Source organism: Podarcis gaigeae, assembly GCF_964106915.1.
Source record: "Podarcis gaigeae genome assembly, chromosome: 3".
Classification (NCBI taxonomy): Eukaryota; Metazoa; Chordata; class Lepidosauria; order Squamata; family Lacertidae; genus Podarcis; species Podarcis gaigeae.
Window position 1 is genome coordinate 9,669,397 of NC_139680.1, and position 24,581 is coordinate 9,693,977.

General features: G+C 43.4%; 1 protein-coding gene across 5 annotated transcripts in view; it reads right to left on the reverse strand.

Annotated features, from left to right (window-relative positions):
• Nucleotides 1-3,987: 3,987 nt before the first annotated feature.
• SHLD1 (shieldin complex subunit 1) overlaps nt 3,988-24,581 on the reverse strand; it is a 52,137-nt gene continuing 31,543 nt past the window's right edge. For all 5 annotated transcript variants that reach the window (XM_083730860.1, XM_083730859.1, XM_083730858.1 and 2 more), the window contains one exon: nt 3,988-5,504. In XM_083730860.1, coding sequence (XP_083586986.1) covers nt 5,005-5,504 — 500 coding nt within the window. In that variant the 3' untranslated portion in view covers nt 3,988-5,004. The remainder of the gene's footprint in view (nt 5,505-24,581) is intronic.

Here is a 24,581-nt window from a genome sequence, read left to right on the forward strand (position 1 = left end):
TAGCATAAGAAGTGCAATGCAGAAAGAATTAGGAATCCTACTTACACTTCGAGGGTGGTGCTGTGGGTTAAACCACAGAGCCTAGGACTTGCCGATCAGAAGGTTGGCGGTTTGAATCCCGGCGACGGGGTGAGCTTCCGTTGCTTGGTCCCTGCTCCTGCCAACCTAGCAGTTCGAAAGCACGTCAAAGTGCAAGTAGATAAATAGATACCACTCTGGTGGGAAGGTAAACGGCATTTCCGTGCCTCGCTCTGGTTTGCCAGAAGCGGCTTAGTCATGCTGGCCACATGACCCGGAAGCTGTACACCGGCTCCCTCGGCCAATAAAGCGAGATGAGCACTGCAACCCCAGAGTGGACCTAATGGTCAGGGGTCCCTTTACCTTTACTTACACTTTAAATGATGACTCTGTAAAAACAAAAGATGGGACAATGGTATTGTGTAATATGAGGTAATGCATGTTCTTTGTACTTTTGTGTAAAAAAAAAAAAAAAAAACCCTGGCCAGGACGGCTTTCCTGTTATAGCTTCTAGAGTTGACAAGGCATGTGAGCCTCACCTGTCCCGAACCTATTCCAGCTGAGGAATCAGACAACTCAACCCCAAGCTAGCAAGCCCCACCTGGGCTGTGGCTCCTTGCCTTCCTTCCCTCTGAACTGACAGCTGTTAGTTCTGGAATCCTGAGTTCAGGGGTGCTACGTCCCATTTTGTTCCTCGAGGCCAAATAGGAAGCGCCACCCTGCTCTGCCACCCCCACCCCCACCCATGGGACACTCACCACCACTTAGCCACCAGCCCTTGGCACTGCAGCAGTGCTAACATTGGTCCCTGAAAGAGCATGCAAGATCTCTCCCAAATCTCAATACATATTTTGCTCTCCTAGACATCTTGCAAGACTTCCGTGGCGTTTCTCCTTCCAGCCAGAACATGGGAAGTCCTTTTTAAATTATTTAATTTGGCATGTATAATTGGCTTTTAATTTGGAATGTATAATTGGCTTTATTATTGGTGTAATTATTTGATATGTTATTGACGTTATTAATTGGAATGTTATTAATGGAAAATTAATAAAAATTATTTAAAACAACAGCATTACACTTTTGACCTCCTACACTTTCTGCCTGTGCCATGTGAGAGATGAGAACTGCATCTCTCTCTTATGCGTGTGCACACACACACAATGCATATAATGAAACCCAAACTCCCTCATGAAATCAGAGATCTGTTGATGCACTTTTATGGCCAGGTGCTCTTAGAGCATTTAAGAAGCAAGGAACAGTCACAACAAACCCAACCAGCACTGAAACTTTCACCACATTAGGGAAGTGACTCTGCCTTTTTAATATGGCAAAGATCTTCTCAAACCTTTGTGGCTAGATACAGATAGGTAGCCGTGTTGGTCTGCCATAGTCAAAACAAAAAAAATTCCTTCCAGTAGCACCTTAAAGACCAACTAAGTCAGTTCTTGGTATGAGCTTTCGTGTGCATGCACACTTCTTCAGATACAAAGAAGTGTGCATGCACACGAAAGCTCATACCAAGAACTGACTTAGTTGGTCTTTAAGGTGCTACTGGAAGGAATTTTTTTTGTTTTGACTTTGTGGCTAGAACCACTGTACAAACAAAACCAGCTTTTAGAGCACAGGTGGGGGAACTATAGCCTCCCCAGATGTCGCTAAACTCCCATCAGCCCCAGCTTATGAAAGGAGTTGAAGTAGCAACACCTGGCAAGACCCTTTCACCAGACCCAGTTCTCCACTCCTGAGGTATATGATATATCAGTGGGAGTGTGTGATCCCACAACTCAGAAGATCTGACCTGGAAACCCGACTTCAGCTACAACTTGTAACGTTTAGATTAATAACTTTAATTACTCATCCCCCTTCCTAAAGTGAGTTTAGGAAAGTGTTTTAAAGATAGCCACTCATGACAAGGATTGCCATTGTTTAAAATAAGGAAAGCATTCAGAATAGCCATTACCTTATGAGCAAACAGAATCAGGTATATTTTCATCACATTAGGGGGGGGAAACATGCTACACAACTACCCACACAGAACAAAAATAATGCATTTCTGGAGCCTGCAAGCTGGCTGATGTGTGCTCCGTTTAGCAACCATATGTTGTGACATACTTGCCTACTACAAAACGTTGGAAAACGTGGAGCTAGAAATGGAAAGAGAGGCGACAATCTCTGCCATTGGAACATATGCTGAGAGAAAGAATTGCCTATTTTGAGTCTCCCTTGACCCAAGAAGCATTAGTCAATATGTCTGAATGAGTCAGTTTCTTCTACATTTCTAGAAACCATATAGGTAAGCGGAAATGTTCATTAGGTAATTAGGACAATGTGGAGCTTTCACTTACACAAGCCAAAAAGAAGAGCAGTTAGGAAAGGCAGACAATGTGGATCTCTATGTACAGGAGCCAGGAGAGAAGGCTGCAAACCTTTGACACACCTGCTGTAGTGTAAGCCTCACTGAACTCTGGACTTACTCAGGACTGGCTCCATTACACAGAGTGAGGCAGCTGCCTCAGGCAACAGACAGTGTGGGGAAGCAGAGGAAGGCAGCAGGGTATTGAGAGGGCAACAATATATGGAGGGCACCAGATTGGTTACCTCTGGTGTAAGCAACACTGAACTAGACAGTCTGATTTGGCATAAGACAGTCTCCTAATGCGTTGACAGTGCAGTCCTTAGACAATCTTCCATAAAGAACAGTTATTGTTATTAAGCACAGCAACTCAAGCCACCTACTTATGCTCCAAAGTGAGAGAAAGTGCCGAAGAGGCGGACAGGGCAAAGACGGCTTAACAGATATCTCATCATTACTAATAAGCATTGAAATGCTCACTTCTTACTAAAAGGGAAAGCTCAATATACGGTACCTATTACTTGGTAGATCAAAAACTGGCCTTGGAATACTCAGGGAACTGCTTCCTTCATTCTAGTACAACCTCCCCACCAGATTGTTTTTATAGACAACACCAAGTGTAGCTTGCTTGAAGGTAACAATTTCATATGGAAATGCCCTAGGAATTCCTTTCATTTGTGGTTCCCTCATTTCCTCCTGCAGCTGACATGTTTCCATGAGAACTGCAGAGAGAAGAAAAAGTGAGCTCCAAAGGCAGTTCCAGCAACCATCCCAGTGCCTATTTGTGTTGCACTTATACAACACAGGTTGAGAGAGGAAGAAAACAAATCTATAATTCACTGAATTTCAAAAACGAGTGGGTGGGAAATCTAGCTAAGTCAGACACAGGCTTGCAGTTCCCCAGGCAGAGATGTTTGCTCTGCAGAATTTGCAAGGAGGCTCTTTATGCAAAGATTTTAAGCTCATTTGTCTTTCCTAGTAAATAGTGTGCTCCCCCCCCCCCCCCGTCCCCGATTCTTCTGGGGATAAGCTCCAACGCTCAGTTTGTGTAATGAAAGAGCCCCAAGGAGTTAAACAACTTTGGGGGAATGGATTGGAAAAAAGGGTGGTAGGTATATGGTGAGTATGGTGTGGTTCTCAACTCCTGTAGAATAATAATTAAGAGGAATTGTGGCTGTCCTTTGACGCTGTTGCTAAGCTAGCTAGTGCTGAAATACATGATCCAGAAAGTTCTGTCAGATGCTCTGGGACCTTTGATGGCAGGGCTGGGAATTGATTTGGTTTGGATGGTCAAAACCTCAGATACAAAATGCTGCTTGACTAATGAAGTTCATTGGCTGACCTTGATCTGTTGTCACCATAACCTACCTTAGAAGGTAGCTATGAGAATATAACTCAGAGTTCCTTGGAGGAAAAGTGGGATGCAATAGTAATGAATTAAACAAAACCAAGCTTCTCTGAACTGAGCAACAGTGGATCAATATTTCTGTAAGACAACAACAAAAGGGAGCAATAAGGCTAAACAGGAGGAAGATTCAATCTAGTAAAAGCCCAGTCACTGCAAATTCATTCCCCAGCAGCTGCTACAATGATCCAAACAGCAAGCTTCAAGAGAATTTCCACGGTATCATTTACTTTTATTGATACAAGGGGAGAACCCTCTATATACTTGATGTACACAGATGCTAACTTTGCTCTTAAAAAACAACCACCACCAATGATCACAGGTCCTGTATAGAACTGAGAATATTAATCTTATTAGTTGAATAAGCAGAGGCCAGAAGCTCAGCTGGTGTGAGCCACACAGCTGAGTTACCACCAGCAACGGTTGCAGTATTTGGGTTATTTTAAGGTTTCAGCTCTTAAAAAGAGAGATACCTTTGGACTCAGCAGCAGCCACAGCTTTCTCGTTGCCCTTTCAGCAGTTGGAAGACAAGCAAGGCACACGCTTCAAAGATTCAACAAGATCTTGCACTTAAAAAAACAACCACTAGCTATTTCTATGGTCCACTTCCCCAGGGAATTATATTCTGCAGTTTCAGCAATGTGTTTACATTGTCTCTTTTCAAGTTATGCAAAGAATAGGAGGGAAGGGACATAAAATCCCAATTTATAGCCTGCCAATTGATGCATGCCCAAAGCAGTGACAGAAGAACAAGCTTTACAATCCCCTCCCTGAGGAGAAAGGAGCAGGTTACCATATGCATACATTGCAACTCACTGATTAGGTCAATCCCACCCGGGGAAGGCTATGCTTGATCTCGCTTGAAAGTCAGCTTTATTCTTTTTAAAATAACAACACTCCCCCATGATTCTACGTTTTTTGAAGAAATCCAATGCTTCGGAAGGAATTCAACATAGGGCTGAGCAGATTACTCCACCAGCGCAAGCATTTTTGCTTGCCAGATGGAAGAATCCACCCCCTCTTCCCCATCCCACCCCCCCATGCACTGTTCTGGGGGGGGGTACTGCCCAATCCCCCGACAATTGTGGGTGATGGAACAAACAGGGGGAGGGGAAGAAGGAAAGCTCTATAGCAGTAGAGGATGTCTTGGTCCTCATTGCTGGATGACGAATGAAAACAAATCGCACATGTGCTTAAAAAGCTAACCATCTCCAGCAAAATAAATAAATCACTTTGTTACGTTCTGTTTCAAGATGAATTGAAGGATATCATTTGAGAGCCCAGGCATTTGCTTTCTTTCCTCCAAACTATCTCTGGTTTCCGTGGGAATGGAGAAGCAGGTGTTGCTGGAGCGCTGAGGAAACACCTTGTTCTCATCTCGGTTCAAAACCAGCTGGGCCATTTGGAGACTCTTCTGTGCGTACGTCATTCCTTCTTTGCCTGCCAGCTCTGCAATTTTGACAGACAGGCACTGGGAAGCGGCTTCGTAGGCTGGACTCCCTCCAAACGGCTTCTTCTGGCAGCAAGTCCCATAAAACTTATCCAGAGATTGTCTGATGGCAGGCCCCCCTTCCTCCGTTTGCTCACATGTCCAAGACGAGGGAAGTTGACTAGGCTGAGGTAGCTCACTGTCCACACAGTTACTTGGCTCTGCCTTCTCACATTGTCTAGGCCTCCAAGCTATGCTGGTTCCAACTGTGTGCGCTATGAAGACGGCATTATCTGGGTCTGCCAGGAAAGAAATTGCAAAGACATATTATTCATACTGAAGTAAGGAAAGGGAAATACAAAAAGCTGACCAGTTTTGTTTTGTTCTTGAAATCATTTTTATTTGATTCTATAAGTGTAATTTTATTACAATACCAATTACATATCCATGAGATTTCTCTGAATCTCGAGACTTCCCCCATCCCCTCCCTGGGTTAACATTTCCAATTGCATATTATTTCATAGTCTATGTTTTATATCTATCCATATCATCCATTGTATTTGGTACATTACAAGTGAGGTTAAAATCCTGCTAATGTTTTCATCTGCTTACAGTGTTCTCCTAAATAAATTATATTTTTTTCCCATTCTTTCTTAAAGTTTTTGTCTTCTTGGTTTCTGAGCTTTCAGGTTTGCCATTGCAGCATAGTCTAACAGCTTGGTTTGCCATTTGTCTCTGGTAGGGAATGGAGGGGGTTCCTCAAGTGTTCCTTACCCTTGCCCTGCTAAACTAGTTCAGGGATAACAGTGGTGTTATAAGATGGGGCCATACATAGTTTGACTCCATTAAGGCACATTCATATGGTATCCAATATTAGCTCAGTTAGTAGAACATGCGACTCTTAATCTCAGGGCCGTGGGTTCAAGCCCCACATCGGGCAAAAGATTCCTGCACTGCAGGGAGTTGGACTAGAGGATCCATTCCACTCTATGATTCTATTATTTTCATGGCAGAAGGGATCAAAATGGATGCTCTGCCATCCCCATGATGGCCCCTCATCAGTGGCTCAAAATCCCACAACATTACAAAACACAACAATGCCAAAATGAAATTTTGATGTTTATCTGCTAGGAGTTCCTGTATCACTTGAATGCCGTGGCTGAAATGATGTGAGCTTCCTCAGGGAAATATGAAACTTAGAAGTGTTTATATTTTTCTTTGAAAATGAGGATAGTTTGTTTAATAAAGCCAAACAACAAAGCAGGGTGGGAATGTTGCCAGTGGTTAGGGCTTTTAAGTTTCCTGTAAAAATGTACATTTGCAAAAGAGCAATAATTGGTCAACTGCCTGGCTACATACATAATGACCCATCTGAGATGACTGTAGATATGCATACAAACACATTATACGTACATTAACATGAGTAAGACATAAGTTATTGCTGTGCTAGATTTTATGCTATGCTGAAGCTCAAACTACATGTTATACTTGATTAGTCATTTGTTAATTTCCTCTCTGCTCTTCATCTTGTTTCAGAAAATGAGAAGTGGCTATAGGAGACTGGAATCTTCAGCATTGCACTGAGAGGGAGGAACAGCTACTAAACCCTTTCCCCTCAATTTTTTACCCCACCCCCATTCAAATTTCATGGAAGATAGGGCTATCAAAGACTACTGGGACAGCCCAGTCAGATCGGTGGGGTACAATTGTTGTTGTTGTTGTTTACTACCACTATGATAGCTGTGCTCTACCTCCACAGCTGAAGGCAGCATGGATTCTGAATACAGTGGTACCTCGGGTTACAGGCACTTCAGGTTACAGATGTTTCAGGTTACAGACTCCGCTAACCCAGAAATAGTACCTCGGGTTAAGAACTTTGCTTCAGGATGAGAACAGAAATCGTGCAGCAGCGGCGCAGCAGCAGCAGGAGGCCCCATTAGCTAAAGTGGTACCTCAGGTTAAGAACAGTTTCAGGTTAAGAACGGACCTACGGAACAAATTAAGTTCTTAACCCGAAGGACCACTGTACCAGATAATAGAAACCATGGGAGGGAAGAGTGCTCTTGTGCTCATGTTCTGCGCCCTGGTTTCCCACAGGTCTCTGGTGGGCTGTTGTAAGAACTGGAGGCTGAACTAGATGGCCGGATCTAGCAGGCTATTTTTATGAAATCACATTATTTTTTAAAAATCACACCCAGGGTTGCTTTTCTCTCTGTGGGAGAAAAGTTATGGGACTATCCCATGTGCAGGAAAGCAGTTCGTGGTGTGTGTGTGCGGGCACTTTTCAGAAGGCAAAGAGTTGGAAAGAAAGGAGTGTGAAGACCCTTTCTGAAACGCAGGCCCCACCTGCATTATACATTTCAAACAGCAACACAGCACTGGAAGCAGTAATGGCTTCCCCCAGGAAATCCTGAGACCTGTCACTTGTTAACGGTGCCGAGAGTTTGATTGTCAAAACTGGAATCTGTTAGAAGACTCCTGTATAGTGGTACCTCGGGTTAAGAACTTAATTCGTTCTGGAGGTCTGTTCTTAACCTGAAACTGTTCTTAACCTGAGGTACCACTTTAGCTAATGGGGCCTCCTGCTGCCGCCACACGATTTCTGTTCTCATCCTGAAGCAAAGTTCTTAACCCGAGGTACTATTTCTGGGTTAGCTGAGTCTGTAACCTGAAGCGTCTGTAACCTGAAGCGTCTGTAACCCGAGGTACCACTGTATTATGAAACAGGGGTCTTCTAATCAGCAGTGGAGCATGTCTCCTTGTGTGTCTCTGATCCGGATCCGGGTGCTTTCAATGGGCCCCTGAAGGCAGTGACGCGGCAATGAAAGGCCTAACATATTCCCACGCCAGCAGCCCCCAGCAGCCTTGCAAGGCTGGGATCCGGGGAGGGCAGCGCCACTGCGAGAAAAACGCAACAACCACATGCTGCACAAGTCACTGTCCTTTCCTACATACATTGGGGGAACAGGTTGGAGAGTGACCTGTGAGGATCTAACCCTAGATTCTGCCTCCACCCTTTTTTTTGTACTTAGCACATCCGCATGCCAAGTTAACCCACGTTGCTAACAGACGTGATCCTTGAGGTTTCATGGGGGAGGGGGGACTGCTTACGGCTTCTTGCCCTCTTCCGCCTGTACAACCTTGTGAGATTTGTGGCTGTCTGTTACATAAGCCACTTGTGCCTTTTTGTTGGTTTGTTTTAAAAAGCCAGGTCTTTTATAATTCATTGAAACTCAAAGAGTGGAACAACACTTAATAAATATGAAATCCTGTTCAAAGGAAACAGAGCTGTATACACAAGGCTATTCAACAGAAAGCTGAGTCACCTTATGATGTGGCTATTAAAAAGTAATCACGGTATGGGCATACCCACCCCACCCACTCAAGTACATTGTGCCTATTATCAAGGGGAGCTTTCTCCTTTTTATTTGCCAGCTTTCATCTTCCCTAATGAATCCACTTCATAAGCAATTGGGAACAAGAATGTCTCTCCCTGACCTACAATACAGCATTTATAACGATGCACAAAATGGAAAACCACCTTTTAACTATGAAAAAATTGACTCAGTTGAGGTGGGAAAGGACTCAACAAAGTTCAGGGTGAAGTACCACATCATAACCATACAAGGGATTGTTGTTGTTGTTGTTGAAAGGAAACCAATACTGAGCTTCTCCCATCCTAATGCTTGTGTAAAAAGTAAATTACTAGCTTTCTAGAATAGAGTCAGTGTGGTGTAGCAGTTAGAGTGTTGGACTAAGATCTGGGAGATCTTGGTTCAAGTCCTCACTCAGCCCTGAAGCTCATTGGGTGGCCTCAGGACTAGTCACTCACTTACAGCCTAGCCTACCTCACAGGGTTGTTGTGAGGATAAAGTGGGGAGGAAGTGGAAACTTGTACACCACTTTGAGCTCCTTGGAGGAAAGGTGGGATATAAATGTAATCGATGTACTTGATCGAGAGACCATTTATTAACTTAATGGTGTATCACCTCACAGTTAAAAAAAGTATTGAAGGAATGGGTTTCCCAAACCCAAAACTGACTGTGCAGGCAGTTTGAAACTGCACCAAAATCCCTATTTTTCCTTAGCTAAAATCCATTAACTTGAGCTCTGAGTCAATGTATAAACAAAAACCCGGCTGTGCTCAGAGCCCTCTCCTTTATCAGTTTGTGACGGCAGGGATGACCCTGACTGCAGAACAGAGAAGTCACGTCCGTGTCTTATCTTATGTGCTGACCACAAAAGATGCACAGACCGAAGTCCGGGAACAAAGCCAGAAGCGTGTTCCTGGAGATGATGACCTCTTCCTCCAAGATAAGAGTAGGAAGAGGAAGATCCTTTTATGGTCAGAAGTACAGGAAGGAATTCCCTTTTATGCTTAAGAATACCAGAGCAAGAACATATGTGATGTCAACCTGCGTACATAGGCTGACGTGGTTGGATTTATATGGGAAGGAGGGAGAGGGTGCCTGGAGGATATATATACTGCATGAAACTTGTCATTTCTTTGGACTTGCTGTGGACTTGATCACGCAAGTGCCTTCTGCTATCCGGAGAGCAGAATAAACTCTTTCTTTGAACCAACCTCGGTGTCATTTGACTTCCTCCTGTCCCGGAGCAACACAGACCCAATCGGTGAACTCAAATAAGGCTACAGTATGCATATAAATACATTAAGAATATTTTACATGTTTCTCATGCATGCTAAGAAGTTTTCTTTTCTTTTTTGTTGGTGGGGAATTAACAGACAATTTTAAACTACCTGAGGTTCTGACCTACTGTGCTGGCCACTGAATGTAGAAATTGCTTTATTTCCCATTTCCTTGATGTTTGACCTTGTAGATCATTATAACCTTCTGCTAAAACTGTGCATTTCAATGCAGCCCTTTATAGATTTCCCTCTGATTTTGAAGCATCAGATACTAATGGAGGAGGTGTGCAGCATGCGAAAGTATCATCAAGCAATGCAAGCAATGATGAGAAATGTTATCCCCTATCAGGTGATCTGAATGTCCCTCTCATTTTAATCCATTGTCATCCACTCAGAAGCTCCCTTTAGAGTCGCTCATTTAGAACATCTCATCCATGCAAACCCAGATCTTGGTGGCAATACAGTATGCACTACCCCTCCCTTATCTAAACAGAATTAATACACGTGCGCCTTAAAATAAGCAAGGAGGATATATATTTCAAACAATAGTATTATAATGACAAATGTTCAAATTTAACTTGGCATTAAGTAGTACAAAGAAATTCAGGTGAGATTATCTAGTTTCTAGCTCTCTACCATCTTTGGTTAAGGCTCTAAGCACAAGTCTATACATTACAACTGCTAAACAGAATCTATTCCACATGCATATAGAATAGTTTGTGCAAAGATTGTCCCACTGCCCTGTGTAGAGTCAATATATGATAACTCTCTACATGACAGGAAAGGAAGAAGTCTCTGTAATTGTGGAGATCCCTATTTAGAAAAGGATTATATGCTATGCTTGCAATACTTTTGTTTGGGCTCTGCATCCATTTAGACATTTAATTATCACTGGGAGAGGATCCAGTGCAGTTCTCAGTAGTCTAGCTCAATGTAGCAGGTAAGACAACCTTCATAATTGGAAATGGCAACAAGTAGAGGTATCAATACCCTGCTGGAATGCAGCTCCTCAACAAACATACATTGCCATTTCCTCTTAATAAGGGCTACAAGAGGGCAGTAGAAATTTTAAAAGGTTTTCTCCAGGAGTTTTGAGAATCTTGGCCACATCAACTCTAGATTCTTATGACAATGTAGGCAACCGCAAGGCTGCCTGTTGCAAAACCTCCCTCTAGCATTATTAGAGATTCAATTTTTTTTGCATCATTAGAGATTCAAATAATTTGCAGTCAGAAACACATGGCCTTCAGGTGAAGCTGTTGGTCTATACTCCTGACAGTTACAACAAATGCCCTATTGAAAAACACTGACAGCTGACAATTTAACAAAAAAACTCTCACAAGCATCACATAAATCAGGGGCAACAGAAGCAGGAGGAAGAGGAAGAACAGCCCCTTTCACGGTTGAATTGCATCAAATGGGAAATGAACATAACTTCCTTACCTTTGGTGTGATTATGCAACTCAGAAAGAGATGAATTAGATACTCTAAAGCACTCTGAACACTATGTACAGCATTGCTTAGGATTCAAAATTCTCTTAAGGACATTTCAGACAAAAGGAAGTTCACTTCAATTTGGCTTTGATAGATTCTAATTTAAGACACTGAAGTTTCAGAGAAGTTTCAATGAGGCACAAAAACAGGGAGCAACAGAGTAAAAAGAAACCCCAGAGATAAAAAGAAAGGAGAAAAAGGAAACCATGCAATACTTTTAAAAAGTGTGTCCCAGGTAACAACTTAGGGCAATAAGTGGTCCTGACTCTGACATAATTGATCAACTGTGATGTCACGGAAACAACAAAGCCTCACTGAAGTTGCCTTCAAGCCACTTGGGGATTGTTGCTGTTGCTGCTGCTAAATCCCACCACTGCAATGGTTAATACAGGAAAACTATGAACAACAACAAGGAAAGTGTGTTTGTCTGTGTCTTGAAAGGAAGGAACAAAGATATTAAAAGGGGTAGCTAAATATGGGAATATATTTCTGCTACTTTCATCATCTGAAGTACCACAACTCTTGGGAAAGTAACCAGTTTCAATCAAACATTCAGTAGCCAGATACAGTTAAAGGAGAAATACATTACAGGTAATCATTGACTTCACTCCTTGAACTTCAGCTTCAAGCTAGCCTAACCTGAATATGGTAGACTGGCCTTCTGTGACTTCACAAATCCATGAATGGGCTGTGGTTACCAAGGAAACAGTCTTTTAAGCTCTGTTATGTTCTTTGCATTGTCTTACTCATTCTGGCCACTGGGAAAACATCTGGGGGGAGATGTACAGGTTCTGTGCTTAAAATATAGCATCTCAAGTGCTGCTTCATGAGCAAGAGGGTGAAAAACCAGTAGCAGGGCTGGGAGCTATTCAGTATATTGTACAGAACATGTATGACTATCTGCCTGTTAGACAAAAGTCATGAATGCGTGCTCAGTGCAGTGAGTTCCTGGCCTCAGGAAATGAGGTCATTTCCTTGAGGCCAAGGTGCTTTACCTGAAGAAGCTAAGAGAGGCAGAAAGGTTGGTGGATGAGGCCTTTGGAAACTTGATAGATGTGCCCTGCTCACCTCCTCTGCTGTCACAGTGACTCAAGGTCTCAGGAAAGCAGAGTGTCCCTTTGAGGGAAATTGTTCCTTTGAAAGGTCTCATTCCTTGGGGGACAAGAAGGTTTCTTCTCATTCCTCTGCAGATGGCTTTTGGAAAAAACTGTGTTGCCAGCTACACAGATGCTTGTGCTCTTCACTCATTTCCTTTTGTGCTTACTGAGCTAGAAGCTTTGATAATAAATCTCTTTTTTCCTTCCACAGCTTCCTTTTCTAACTTCACCAATTGGCACTGGCTCATGAATTACTAGTATTCCCTTACACACTCCAGTCTTATGATGGGAAGGCTCTTCATTAAGCCACTTAAGATTTTGATATTAAAAGGTCTGAACTCCAAATGCAAAAGCAAACAGGTCCAAAAAGCTTTAACCTGTACTTTAAAAGGCACAGAGCAAAGACATGCGGTGAGTAAAACTAATAGGGAATGTGGTCTGGGGGTAATTACCTGCAATGAACTTCGAATAGGGTGATTAATGGATACACCCAAAGCTAAGTATTGTTGAAGAAAAATAATGTTGTATTTTTAAGTTGGAAAACAAATAACCAAGCTCTGTATGTTCTTCGTTAAAAATAAACGGATCATGTTCTGCCTTCCTCCACTGCCTGCATTATAGAGCCATAACATATAGAAAGATAAGAAATGACAGTTAACAGCCTGCTTAATTGCTTCTCAGCAAAGAAAGAGGTCTCTGCAGGAAACTCAGTCAAGCCCCTTGAGCCTTCCACTCAGAATCCCGTCCTTTGTGCCACGTTTTCAGAAACAAATATATTATCCTTATCTGAGAGCTGAATTTCTTCTAAAAGGCAGGAACAAAAAATGATGTCTGACCAGTAGGGTGGCCTCATGAAATAGGAGGAAGGGCAGCTGTTCAATGGGGATTCAAACCAAGACGACTGGGCTCCCTCACAGGCAAAACAGGATTCGGGCCTACATCAGATGTGGAAATGCAGCCTTCCCCAGTGGGAAATTTTTTTCTGCCCAAAGATCACATTCCATTCTGGGGGATTAGAGTTAGTGGTGGGCAGGGCAAGAGGGAAAAGTGGTCAGAAGCACTGATGCAAATATTAAAGGTAAAGGTAAAGGTAAAGGTAAAGGTCCAGTCATGACCGACTCTGGGGTTGCGCGCTCATCTCGCTCTATAGGCCGAGGGAGCCGGCGTTTGTCCGCAGACAGTTTCTGGGTCATGGGGCCAGGCTGACTAAGCCGCTTCTGGCGAACCAGAGCAGCACACGGAAACGCCGTTTACCTTCCCGCCAGAGCAGTACCTATTTATCTACTCGCACTTTGACGTGCTTTCAAACTGCTAGGTTGGCAGGAACTGGGACCAAACGACGGGAGCTCACCCCGCCGCGGGGATTCGAACCGCCGACCATGCGATCGGCAAGTCCTAGGCGCTGAGGCTTTACCCACAGCGTGACCCGCGTCCCTTTGTACAATTGTCTAGTTTCTGTGCACACTCACACACCTCTCTCTATCCAGGCAAGCAAGAGACAGTCTCAGAGTTTGATGATTTTTGGCCAGAAAAAGACATTTCAGGAGGGTGCAAAGCAGGGGGAGGTGTGTGGTCTGGGGAAAGTCCTGAGGACTAGATAGGGAGGCCTGGGAAGAGGGGGCAGGATTACAGTTGGATCCCCATCTCTGGAATAGGGTCAAAGTAGGTGGTTCTGAACAACTCGACTCAGTTTTGAATTTGTGAATGTACGCCTGAAAAATTCTCTGATACGTAAGAGCTCTTTCAACTCTACAAAACTAGGATTCTAAGAAGTGGCAACTGAATATGAAAGCCTAAATCACTTCTAAGCATGTACAGTAGTCAATAGAGATCCTTTCTTCAGTGCCAGCTGCAGCGCTGTCCACCTTTCGGTCTGCACCCTCCTCTACCTCTGTGCCATTCTATATCAGCGTTATGCAAGATCCTTTGGCAGCTTGACAAGTAAGCAATCTGGTGCCACAAACTGGCATGTGAAGCAGCTCCACATATTTACAAATGGGCCATGTTGTGTAACACGGCACAGCTAGAATCGGATGCAAAATATAGCCAGCGTGAAAGATGATTAGGATAGCCTGTGCTTCTGGGCTATGTGTTTAGCAAACACCTGCCTCTATGACTCCTGCACTGGAGACATCTGGACTGGATGACTACACACAATCTATGTAGTTCTGCCTTTAAAACAGGCCTGGGGAACCTATACCCCTGGAGATGTTGCTAGACCACAGATCCTATCATCTCCGACCACTGGCCATGCTGGCTGGTCCAGGGCTGATTGGGAGTCCAGCAACACCTGGAGGGTTCTTCATCCCTGCCGTAAAAGATGTTGTAGGAGCAAGATAGAACATTTCACACCTATCTTACATCAATTATGCTGTCAGCGATTCATTTCTGAGCTCACTTTAAAGCGTTGGCCTTGACCTTTAGAGTCCGTATAATGGCTTGAGATCAGGTTATTCAGAGGATTACTTATACCCATGAAAACCCACCAGGGACTTAGGATGCCCTGCTTTCTGGCCCATCATTAGTTAAGATCAGATAGGCAGGTAACAGGGACAGTGGTGGTGCCATAACTGGTCTTTGAAAAATCATAGAATCATAGAACTGTAGGGTTGGAAGGGACCCCAAGAATCATCTAGTCCAACCCCCTGCATTGCAGGAATATTCAGCTGTCCCATATGGGGATCAAACCTTGGTGTTATCAGTACCATGCTCTAACCAACTGAGCTTTGCTGAAAAACATTGGTGGTGCCACAGCTGTGGGACTCCATATCTCCAAGGAAATCTCCACTCTCTTCCCACTTTTAGAAGAGCTCTGGAAACCTTCTTGTTTCCTCGAGGTTTCTTTTAGTGAATGGTGTATTCTTCTTGCTAGTTCTCAGATCAGATGTCTGTTGGAGTGCTTTTAATCTGCGTGTGCATTTGCTGCATTATTTTACATTTATTTTATTGCTGTTGTGCTCTCGTTGATTTTTCAAGGCAGCTTATAATGTCATAAATAAAGCTGGATTAAAAATAAAATGTTCGGGCTTAGGCTGCAATTTTCTACCCACTTAGCTGCTGATAACCCCAGTAACTCAATAGGACTTACTCCTGAGTAGACATGTCTAGAATTCTAGTCAGCTCTCCCTCCCTCCCAAATAAAATGTGTTTGGAAAAGTGTTCATGTTGGTATTAAAGGGTTAAGAGGTAGCAAGATGCTCTAATCACTGAGCAGCTGGAAGTCATTAAGCTTCCAGGAATGTGAGTTTGTATAAATAGTCAGTTCAACCAGTGTGTCCCTTTTCTTTTGGGCGTGTTTGCTGATATGTGTGGTTTGTCGCCAGGGTTTTTCTTTCTCTTTGTAAATAAACCTTTTTTCTTTGAGTTCCAAACCGCTTGCTCCAAGATTCCTTTATTGAAAAGATACTGACTATGCAGCTCTTCTTAAACCGCTGCGCGAAATGCTCTGCTGTAATGGGACTTGTCGCGTCGGAAGCGCACTGGACATTTGCTTAGCATTAAACTAATTAAAGTTTAATGGGACAGTTCAGGGGGGCCTGTGTGGTGTCCATGGGTACCATTGTACCCACTAATGCCTCCCTTGGCTCAGCCTCTCCTACACTGAACATGTCCCCTTAAATATGTCCATTTATTGAATACCCACCCTTCCAACTCTTCTGAACAGAGGGAAAGTGGGTATCACTTCTCTCTGTGGGCACGGGAAGTGGTATCTGGTGTAGGTATCTTTTTCCTGTTGATGGGGGCTGATGGGGCAGGAAGCTATGCCTACACCATTTTGTGGTGTCATCTATTTGTTGATTTGTGAATCACCTTCCACACATATATCCCAAGGTGATTTACAGACATATCCTTAAAATTAGTTAAAGTAATGTTAAAACGAGTACAAGATTATAAATTTTAAAACTGTAAAAAATGAACACCTAAGGTGGGCACAGAGACATCACCTTGCCAACAAAGGTCCGAATAGTTAAAGCTATGGTTTTCCCAATAGTGATGTATGGAAGTGAGAGCTGGACCATAAAGAAGGTTGATCGCTAAAGAATAGATGCTTTTGAATTATGGTGTTGGAGGAGACTCTTGAAGAGTCCCATTGATTGCAAGAAGATCAAACCTACCCATTCTGAAGGAAATCAACCCTGAGTGCTCACTGGAAGGACAGATCCTGAAGCCGAGGCTCCAATACTTTGGCCACCTCATGAGAAGAGAAGACTCCCTGGAAAAGACCCTGATGTTGGGAAACATTGAGGGTACAAGGAGATGGGGACGACAGAGGACGAGATGGTTGGACAGTGTTCTCAAAGCTACCAGCATGAGTTTGACCAAACTGCGGGAGGCAGTGGAAGACAGGAGTGCCTGGCGTGCTCTGGTCCATGGGGTCACAAAGAGTTGGACACGACTAAACGACTAAACAACAACAACAAGGTGGACACATTTTCATCTAGCTGGAAAGGTTTGTCAAAATAAAAATGTCTTCAATGGTTTTCATAAAGTACTGTTTGTTTTCTGCTCTTTTGTATGTGGCAGCCATTTTGCACTATGCCACACCCCCATGGCAGTCATTTTGTGCTATTCCATGCCCTGGTGGCAGCCACTTTCTGAGTAGTGCCCACATGACTTTCTCAAAATTCCAGATGAAGCTACTGACCCTCAAAAGGTTGGCTAACTCCTTTGAACTCTACTTCCTTCTCTACTTTGAACTGTACTTCCTTCTCCCCCTCTACACACAGAGACCTCCAGCAATTCTTTTGATCAACTAGGCTAGCCTATATCGCTCTGCACTCTTAAAAAAACCACACACAAAACACTTTCCCCCTGCTTAGTGCATGCTCACATGCCAACAGAACAAATGACTGAACAGTAACTTCAATGTTCAAAAAAAGCACAAGTGGGAGACAACTCTTCCAACATATTTCAAAACATTATTAAGTTGTTAACTTTCATTCTTATTTTCTGTCTCCCAAGCTGCTAACAGGGCTCTGGGTTGCTTTTTTTCCTGTCTTCTGAACTGAAGCAAATTTATGCAGTTTTTCTTCTTTTCAGACTATAAAGGATGAGAACATAAAAAATAATTGGACCATAGATACCAATCAGTCCCTGAAAGGATAACTTGCTACTAAAGAAAAAATATGTAAAGCAAAATCAGAAAGAAAGAAAAAGGGAACCAGATAAAAATGTATAGTGTAAGACAATGAAACAAAAACTGAGATTTCTTTAATCAGACAATCCTTTTGGGTTTGCGTTTTAAAGATTTTAAGCATGCTAACTGGCTGGCGGACTACTGAAGCAGGTTATGGGCACAACATTTTATTAAAATAAGACTGCTCATAAACAGGGCAGACGTAACACTAGGAAGAAGGGCTAAAGACTGATGCCACAAGTTTTCCCAATTATCCTTTTCTCCAACAGCACAGATATCACAAAGCATTATAGTAAGTTAAGGTTCCAGAATCCACACCACAATTTGTGTGTGCTTAAATTCCCTGTATTTGGTAGTTACAACAGTTTATGGTGTCAAATTATTTTCACGGACTAATATTTTAACAGAAAGGGGTGATGGGAGGTATGTGTGCACTTTGCTCTGTTGAAGGTGTGAAAACAGTCAAATGTCTTCAAAGATAGCTTCTTGAATAATGAAAAGGATTTGGCATGCTTAAATGAAGCCACAGGGATGAAAACCACTTATCCTGAACACTCAGAGCCAATTAAGTTGGCAAGATACAAGGGAGGAGACTCTAATAACCTTCTCCACAATGTTCGTCTTAGTCCACAGGTCCAAAAAATGGCACCATTGGGACTATCTGGAAGGATTAAAAATGGTAGCCTGTTTTTGACCCCTAGTAAAATTAGCAGTCATTGCTATCCATAATGAGTAGTTTTATCTGGGAAATACACATTCACTCTGTGTGTGGTAAAAGAAAGTAAAAAATAGAAATAGTCAATATGGAGCTATACAAGACACCTTTTGCCCAATCAGAGCCCAGCAAGACTAGAAAAGAAACACAATATACTGAAATGTGCCTATCCTTTTAAAGAGCCGGTTCAGCCTACTAAGCTATTATAAACTCGGGGTCTCTGTATTTAACCTTTTATTTGTACCTGGTTAACAAAACAATAGACACAAGAAGTCACTTTCAATATTATCACATTTAAACCAAATGACTGCACTATAAGACCAAGTGAACAGTTACACTAGCACAACTTTTACCTGCACAATGTAACTTCCTCACCCATCCCTCTCCTGTGCGCCCCTTAAACCTGCTACACAGGGGTTCCCCATACCATCTGCAGCAGACTTAAGGTGTGTGGGGCTCACACAGGGAGAGAGGAGAGGGCAAGGAAGTTACACTGTGCAGGTAAACATCATTGTGCTTGTGCAAATGTTTAGTTGGATACCACTCAGTGTGTATGTCGATCGCACACAAAACACACAACATTATTACAGCAAACCACAATGCCTCCAATTTGTTTACCTTTTGGCATGTATTTGTAATGCAAAGGACCACGAGCATCACCAGATTTTCTGTGAAATGGGTAGCGCTCATGACAGCTTCTTCCAAATGTGACTCTGGGCTTGAAAAGGTTGGGGAGCCCTGCTTTAAATCTATACTAAACCAAGTTAACAGCCTTTGTTCCACTATAGTGCTATGAAGAAGGCTGAATACTTGCTAGAAGTTCAAAGGCCCATTTAAAAGTCAGGATTCACACTACAAAGGGACCTTGACAAGATGACAATTCTACTTATTTTTTATGGCTCTTTTTGTCCTTTGTTTTATTGCTTGGGTTTTGTTTGCTTTTTAATCCTTGATTCTGGCTTTTATCTACTATATGTTTTATATACATATTATTTTCAGCATTTATATTTGCAAACAAGACATGTTGCATAATCTGTCTTTGACCTGGCCATTATAGAAGATAGGCTAGAGCAGAGTTTTCTACACTTTTCATGTTGGTGACACAGTTTTTAAGACATGCAGCATTTTGCAACACAGTAATTCAGTTTTACGAGCAAACCGTAGGTTAAACTAACCCCTTTCCAGCCTCGGCACTGCAGCCGACACACTAACCTGTTCGACACACAGTTTGTAAAGCTCTGGGCTAGAGTATGTGTAAAGTCAGCATATGTAGAAGTCGAAAGTACAAAGCATGATTTACATAGGCCCATCAAGTCTGAATTGTGTATGTTTATCTAAAGTTCTGCCATAAATTGGAAAGGATATAAAAAAAGAATGATCTTGTTCCCTTCTGATGAAAGCCAAAGGAAGTAGCTCCAGGATGCAGAGTTTTTGAGAAGCCACCATTGGCACCTCTTCACAACAAGGGCTTCCATGTCCCATGCAAATGAGGATTTTCCAAATTCTTCAAAAGAGGCATTCCAGGGGATGAATAATCTACACAGTACTGTACTTTGTAAATTAGGAAAGCCACTCACACCTTGTTGAAATGTCTTGCACAGAATGCTGACGATAAGGAGTCTTTAAAAGGGTGGATGGCTTTAGCAATCAGAACACTGCCTGCCAGTCTAAATTGCCTACATGAAATTCACCCTAGTCAAAAAGGTAGCAATTAATAACTGAACAAGTTTCATTTCCATAACTATCTTTAATACAGCATATTTACAATCCCATCTGTCACAATTATAAACTGGTAAAAGAGCACAGTTTATGAACAGATGCTTCTCTGAATGAATAAAAAGTTATTTAGCAGGGGAAACAAGGTGGGGTTTACTCCCTGCAGACCACAGGGACATGTTAGCAACCCCCCATCACTTTCTGAACTCAGCTTTTGGAAAGCCATCACTAGAACTAAAGTGAGATGGGCCAGTCGTAATATTAGGCAGAATGAGCAGCTGCCTCAGGTGGTAGATGCTGGAGAGCAGGGAAGAAGGGGCAAGAATGAGTACTGCCCTTGTTGCACACAAGGAGCAAATTGGAACACCCAACCACTGCCCATGACCACACAGCCAATGAGCCAATGAGATTCTGTATCTCACTGGGGTAGCTCTCCCTCCTGTAGATCAGGCAGAGCTATCACTAGCCAGAAGCTGACTAGAAACTGTGGTGTAAATTGGAGGTTTACAACCAAAGGTCTGGCTTGCCTTCTTTCCTTCGGGGTTCTGTAGCTTCCTAATCTTAAAATGGCATATTAACAGTAAGCAGGGGTCATACAAAAAGGTGGGAGAGAAAGGATAATCCAAACTGACCCTCAACATGGCTGGCTGGACAATTAAACCAGAGCGATCCTAGTTCACGTGGAAGGGTAATGGGTACAGTGTAGGGAAGAAGAGCTGTTTCCTGCTACTTCAGCAGTGCCTCAGGTGAAATATAGGAACCAGAGCTCCTTGCCTTTCCGTGAAAACTATGCAGCTGCGTCTCTCTACTAATGTGAAAAACAGCCACCGCAAAAACATGTTTCTCTCTCACCTCCACCCCACCTCCTGACCACTCAACAAAATAGAAAAGACTAGTGTGTTTTCCAACATTAACAGCCTAGGGATAGGAAAGGAGGTGATTGAAAGAAATTGCATTACAGAGGCAGGTAAATTATATTAGTCAGAGCAGGCTGCCCAGCAAGAAACACTTTAGGCAGTGATAAACATCAAGGCATATTAAATTGTCCTTTAAAAAACCAGGTCATTTGTAATTGTTAAAACAAACAAAGAAAAGGAGTGCAGAGCTTTTAATTGCTTTTGCCACAGATGCGGAGCAAACCCATCTTATCAGGCTTATCTTTAAGAGAGGTAATTAGTTTCCAGCACATGTACCTGTGTAAGCAACATCGTGACACTGTCTCCTCCCCACCCCCACCCCCCAAAAATTTAATATGCCCTTGTTTTAATAAAGACCATCTGCACAATGGTAGATGCATCAAAAATTACAGATCCCCAGACAAGCCCTGCTCAGGCAGAATGCTAAATTTAATTAAACTTTCTGTATCAGTTGAGATTTATTTTTGTAAGGCAGGGTGGCTCGCTGTTGCTACGTATCCCACACAGTTACACATCGCTAGTTGTTCCTTTTCCTCCCTTTTCTTTAATAAAAGTTCTCTATCTGGAAACATTTTCATTTCCTCTTCCTCACATGGTTTGGGCATAAAATATTAAAGGAAACAGATGAACAGATTCCTGTTTCCCAAAGTGAAAGGGATCAAATTAAGTAGGCATTTGCATGGTGAGAAGCTGCATAAAATATTCACAAGTTTCTAGTATGTTTGGAGGGTGGGTTCACATGACCCGATTTTTTATTTACTTATATATTACATTTATACCCCATCTTTCCTCCAAGGAACTCAAGGTGGCCACATGGTTCTCTCCCTCCCTGTTTAATCCTCTCAACAATGCTGTGGTAGGTCAGGTTGTGAGAGACTGCAACCAGCCATAGGTCTCCCAACAAGTTTTCCCATGCAACAACAGCTTCACCATGTGCCTGGTTATTTGCATATTTTCAGGTCCTGTCAGCTGTGGCATCCTTCAAAACAAAGCCTGATCAGGTACTTGCTTTCAGTGCAAAAACTACTGCAGAGCTGTCACGACTGTGGAAGCCCAGCAGTGAACAATAAATGGAGGCTGCAATGCCACCAGCTGAGCAGCCAGATCAGGTTCCTGGCTGTGAGCCTGATGTTGCTGACCAGGGACCCACTGAAAGTAGGAAGCTGCTGGGACTGATCCGGGAATTCCATGGTCCATAGAGCCAGAACAGAGACTCCTACAGGATCCTTCCTGTGGGCCCAAGGCCTCCCATAACTAGCCCACCAGTCTAAATGTCACAGACAAGGTGGAAGGCCACCGACAACAGCAGAAGTGTGAATCTTCAGGCCAGGCAACTGGCCCTTAAATAATCTGTAGCTCTCCAACAAAGGGGGCGGATGCAGTGCCCTCCAAAAGTTGCTAGACTACAACTCCCAGCAACTCCAATGGTGAGGGAGAATGGGAGCTGAACTCTGACAACACACTGGAGGGCACCATGTTGGCTACCCCTGGGGTAGAGCACAGGAGCGGTGGACTGAAGAAAAATGTAGTTCACTTTCAACCCATGTTGGAGCAAGTTGCTCAACAGGAGCTCTCTGTGGTGCTGTGACAACCAAACTGCCTCATCCTGCAGGCACAGAACCAGAACAGGATAGCTACAAGGCAGGGGACCAGAACAGCAGCAACAAAGGCACAAGACACACCCTTTGCACTGGAGTTGCTGCCAATACAGAACCTGAGCAATCATGTACCAATATTGCAACCGTAAAGGCTGAGAAATGTTATGCCTTGCAGTGGGACCTGTTTAAGCTCTCTCTGTTATGACTTTACAGTCACCTGCACAAACAAGGTCTCTAGTAGGATAATCCAGCAAGAGGGTTGCACTCAACCACCATGGAGCATCATAAGAGAAAGAAATACAAGCAGAAAAGATCAACAAGGCAATACAAAGGTTGATTTAGTGTGGAAAAAACCTCTAATAAGTCCAGTGCATTTCAACTTCTTGTTGCAAATGTCTGAATGAATCCCTATACAGGGCCATCTTAAACATATCCGGCACCGTGGTGCAAAGATCCCTCCGCCCCCCCTCCCACGGCAACTCCAAAACAAGGGATGGGGTGGTGGAATCCTCGGCGTGGTGGCGGCAATCAAGCAGGAAAACGTGCTGGCGGACATGCTCTCCGGTGCTGGGGTGCCGGAGAAGGCAGCCCAGGAAGGCTTTCACCAGGAAGCAGGAAGAGGACAACGACCCCATCTTTAGCAGATGCAGAGGCACACAGCTTCCATCCTAAGCCTCTGTGGGGATTGGTCTCCTCCTGCAGAGACTTGGGAAGGAATCTGCCCGCCGGCCAGCCATATAGTTGGCAGGGCGCAGCTGGCAGGTGTGCAGGGAAAGAGGAGGCTGCTGGCAAAGCTGCTCAGCTCCCCCTCTCGGTAGGGAGCCCCTGAGAGGCCGGCACCCTGGCGCCCTGAACCACTAAGACCAATGGGAAAGACGGCTCTGTCCCTATAGCATCTGCAGCTCACTCAAATTCCCCCAAACACCCTCTCCCTCCTCCTAGAGAGGAGCAAAATCTTTGGGCAGAAAAGCAACAGGAGCTGTTCCAAGTATTTCCTAATATATTAGTCTAACAAATGAAGACTCTGTGTAAAGAAGATTGTAATATAAGACGTCCAAACTCAAAATGCAAAAGCAAAGAGCTAGGAAGAAGATTAGCAACACCAGCCTCTGTTACCCTGGTGCCCTCCAGGTGTTTTGGATTACAAATCCCATCAGATTCCCACTCACCCAACATAACCATGCTCCCATTAGCCCCATCATCAGACAGTTGTACTAGCTGAAGCTGATGGGAATTGTAATCCAAAACATCCAATGGGCACCAGACTGGCAAAGGCTCAACTACATGTAGCTCCAAGTTCCCTCCACATAAAGGACTGGTAATGATTAAGAGCTCCAAGCACAGACAAATGCACAAGATAATGATATAGCATGAAAACTGAGAAGGAAAACATGCCCTTCAGAACCAGATTTGAAAAGACTGAAATCATGGACATGAGGAATCCAAGGAGACGTGGCGGTACATGTTAGCCATTGGGTGAAGAACACTAATTGCCAAATCCTTCTCAACTTGCCAACCCAGCAAGGAAGAGAAGCAGACCTTTCGCAGCTCCGTTTTTTGGCAGGTACAAAATCTAAGAGCTTGAAATGTTCCCTTGAGGAACAGAGATCAGAGCAGCATTTCAAAATATACACTCAGAAAATGATTCCTTACTTGAGAAGGCAACAGTCAGGCAAAACAAAAGGGAAAATGAAGTAAGCAAGGCACAGATTGTTCTGCTCTTGACCCCACTGCATTTTTAAGCTCCAAGCAGGGGAAGCCAGAGTTCTGTTCGGCTAGAAATGTATGCAGAATTGCAGACTATTTTACGCCCCTCAGATAATCTGCACTTCATTTATTTAAGAGCATCAACAGTTTCTCACCTCCCAGATGGGTGATCTTAAGAACTAACTCAGAAGCTGGAGAATTATTTCCATCTAGAAGATGAACTAAGGCAGGAGGGACATATGTCTGTTTCTGGCATCTTCAAAACACTCACACTGTGTTTGTAGCTGGGACATGAATGTGAAACACCTCTGACAGCCAGACTCCTGGGAGCTCTGTGCTTCCTG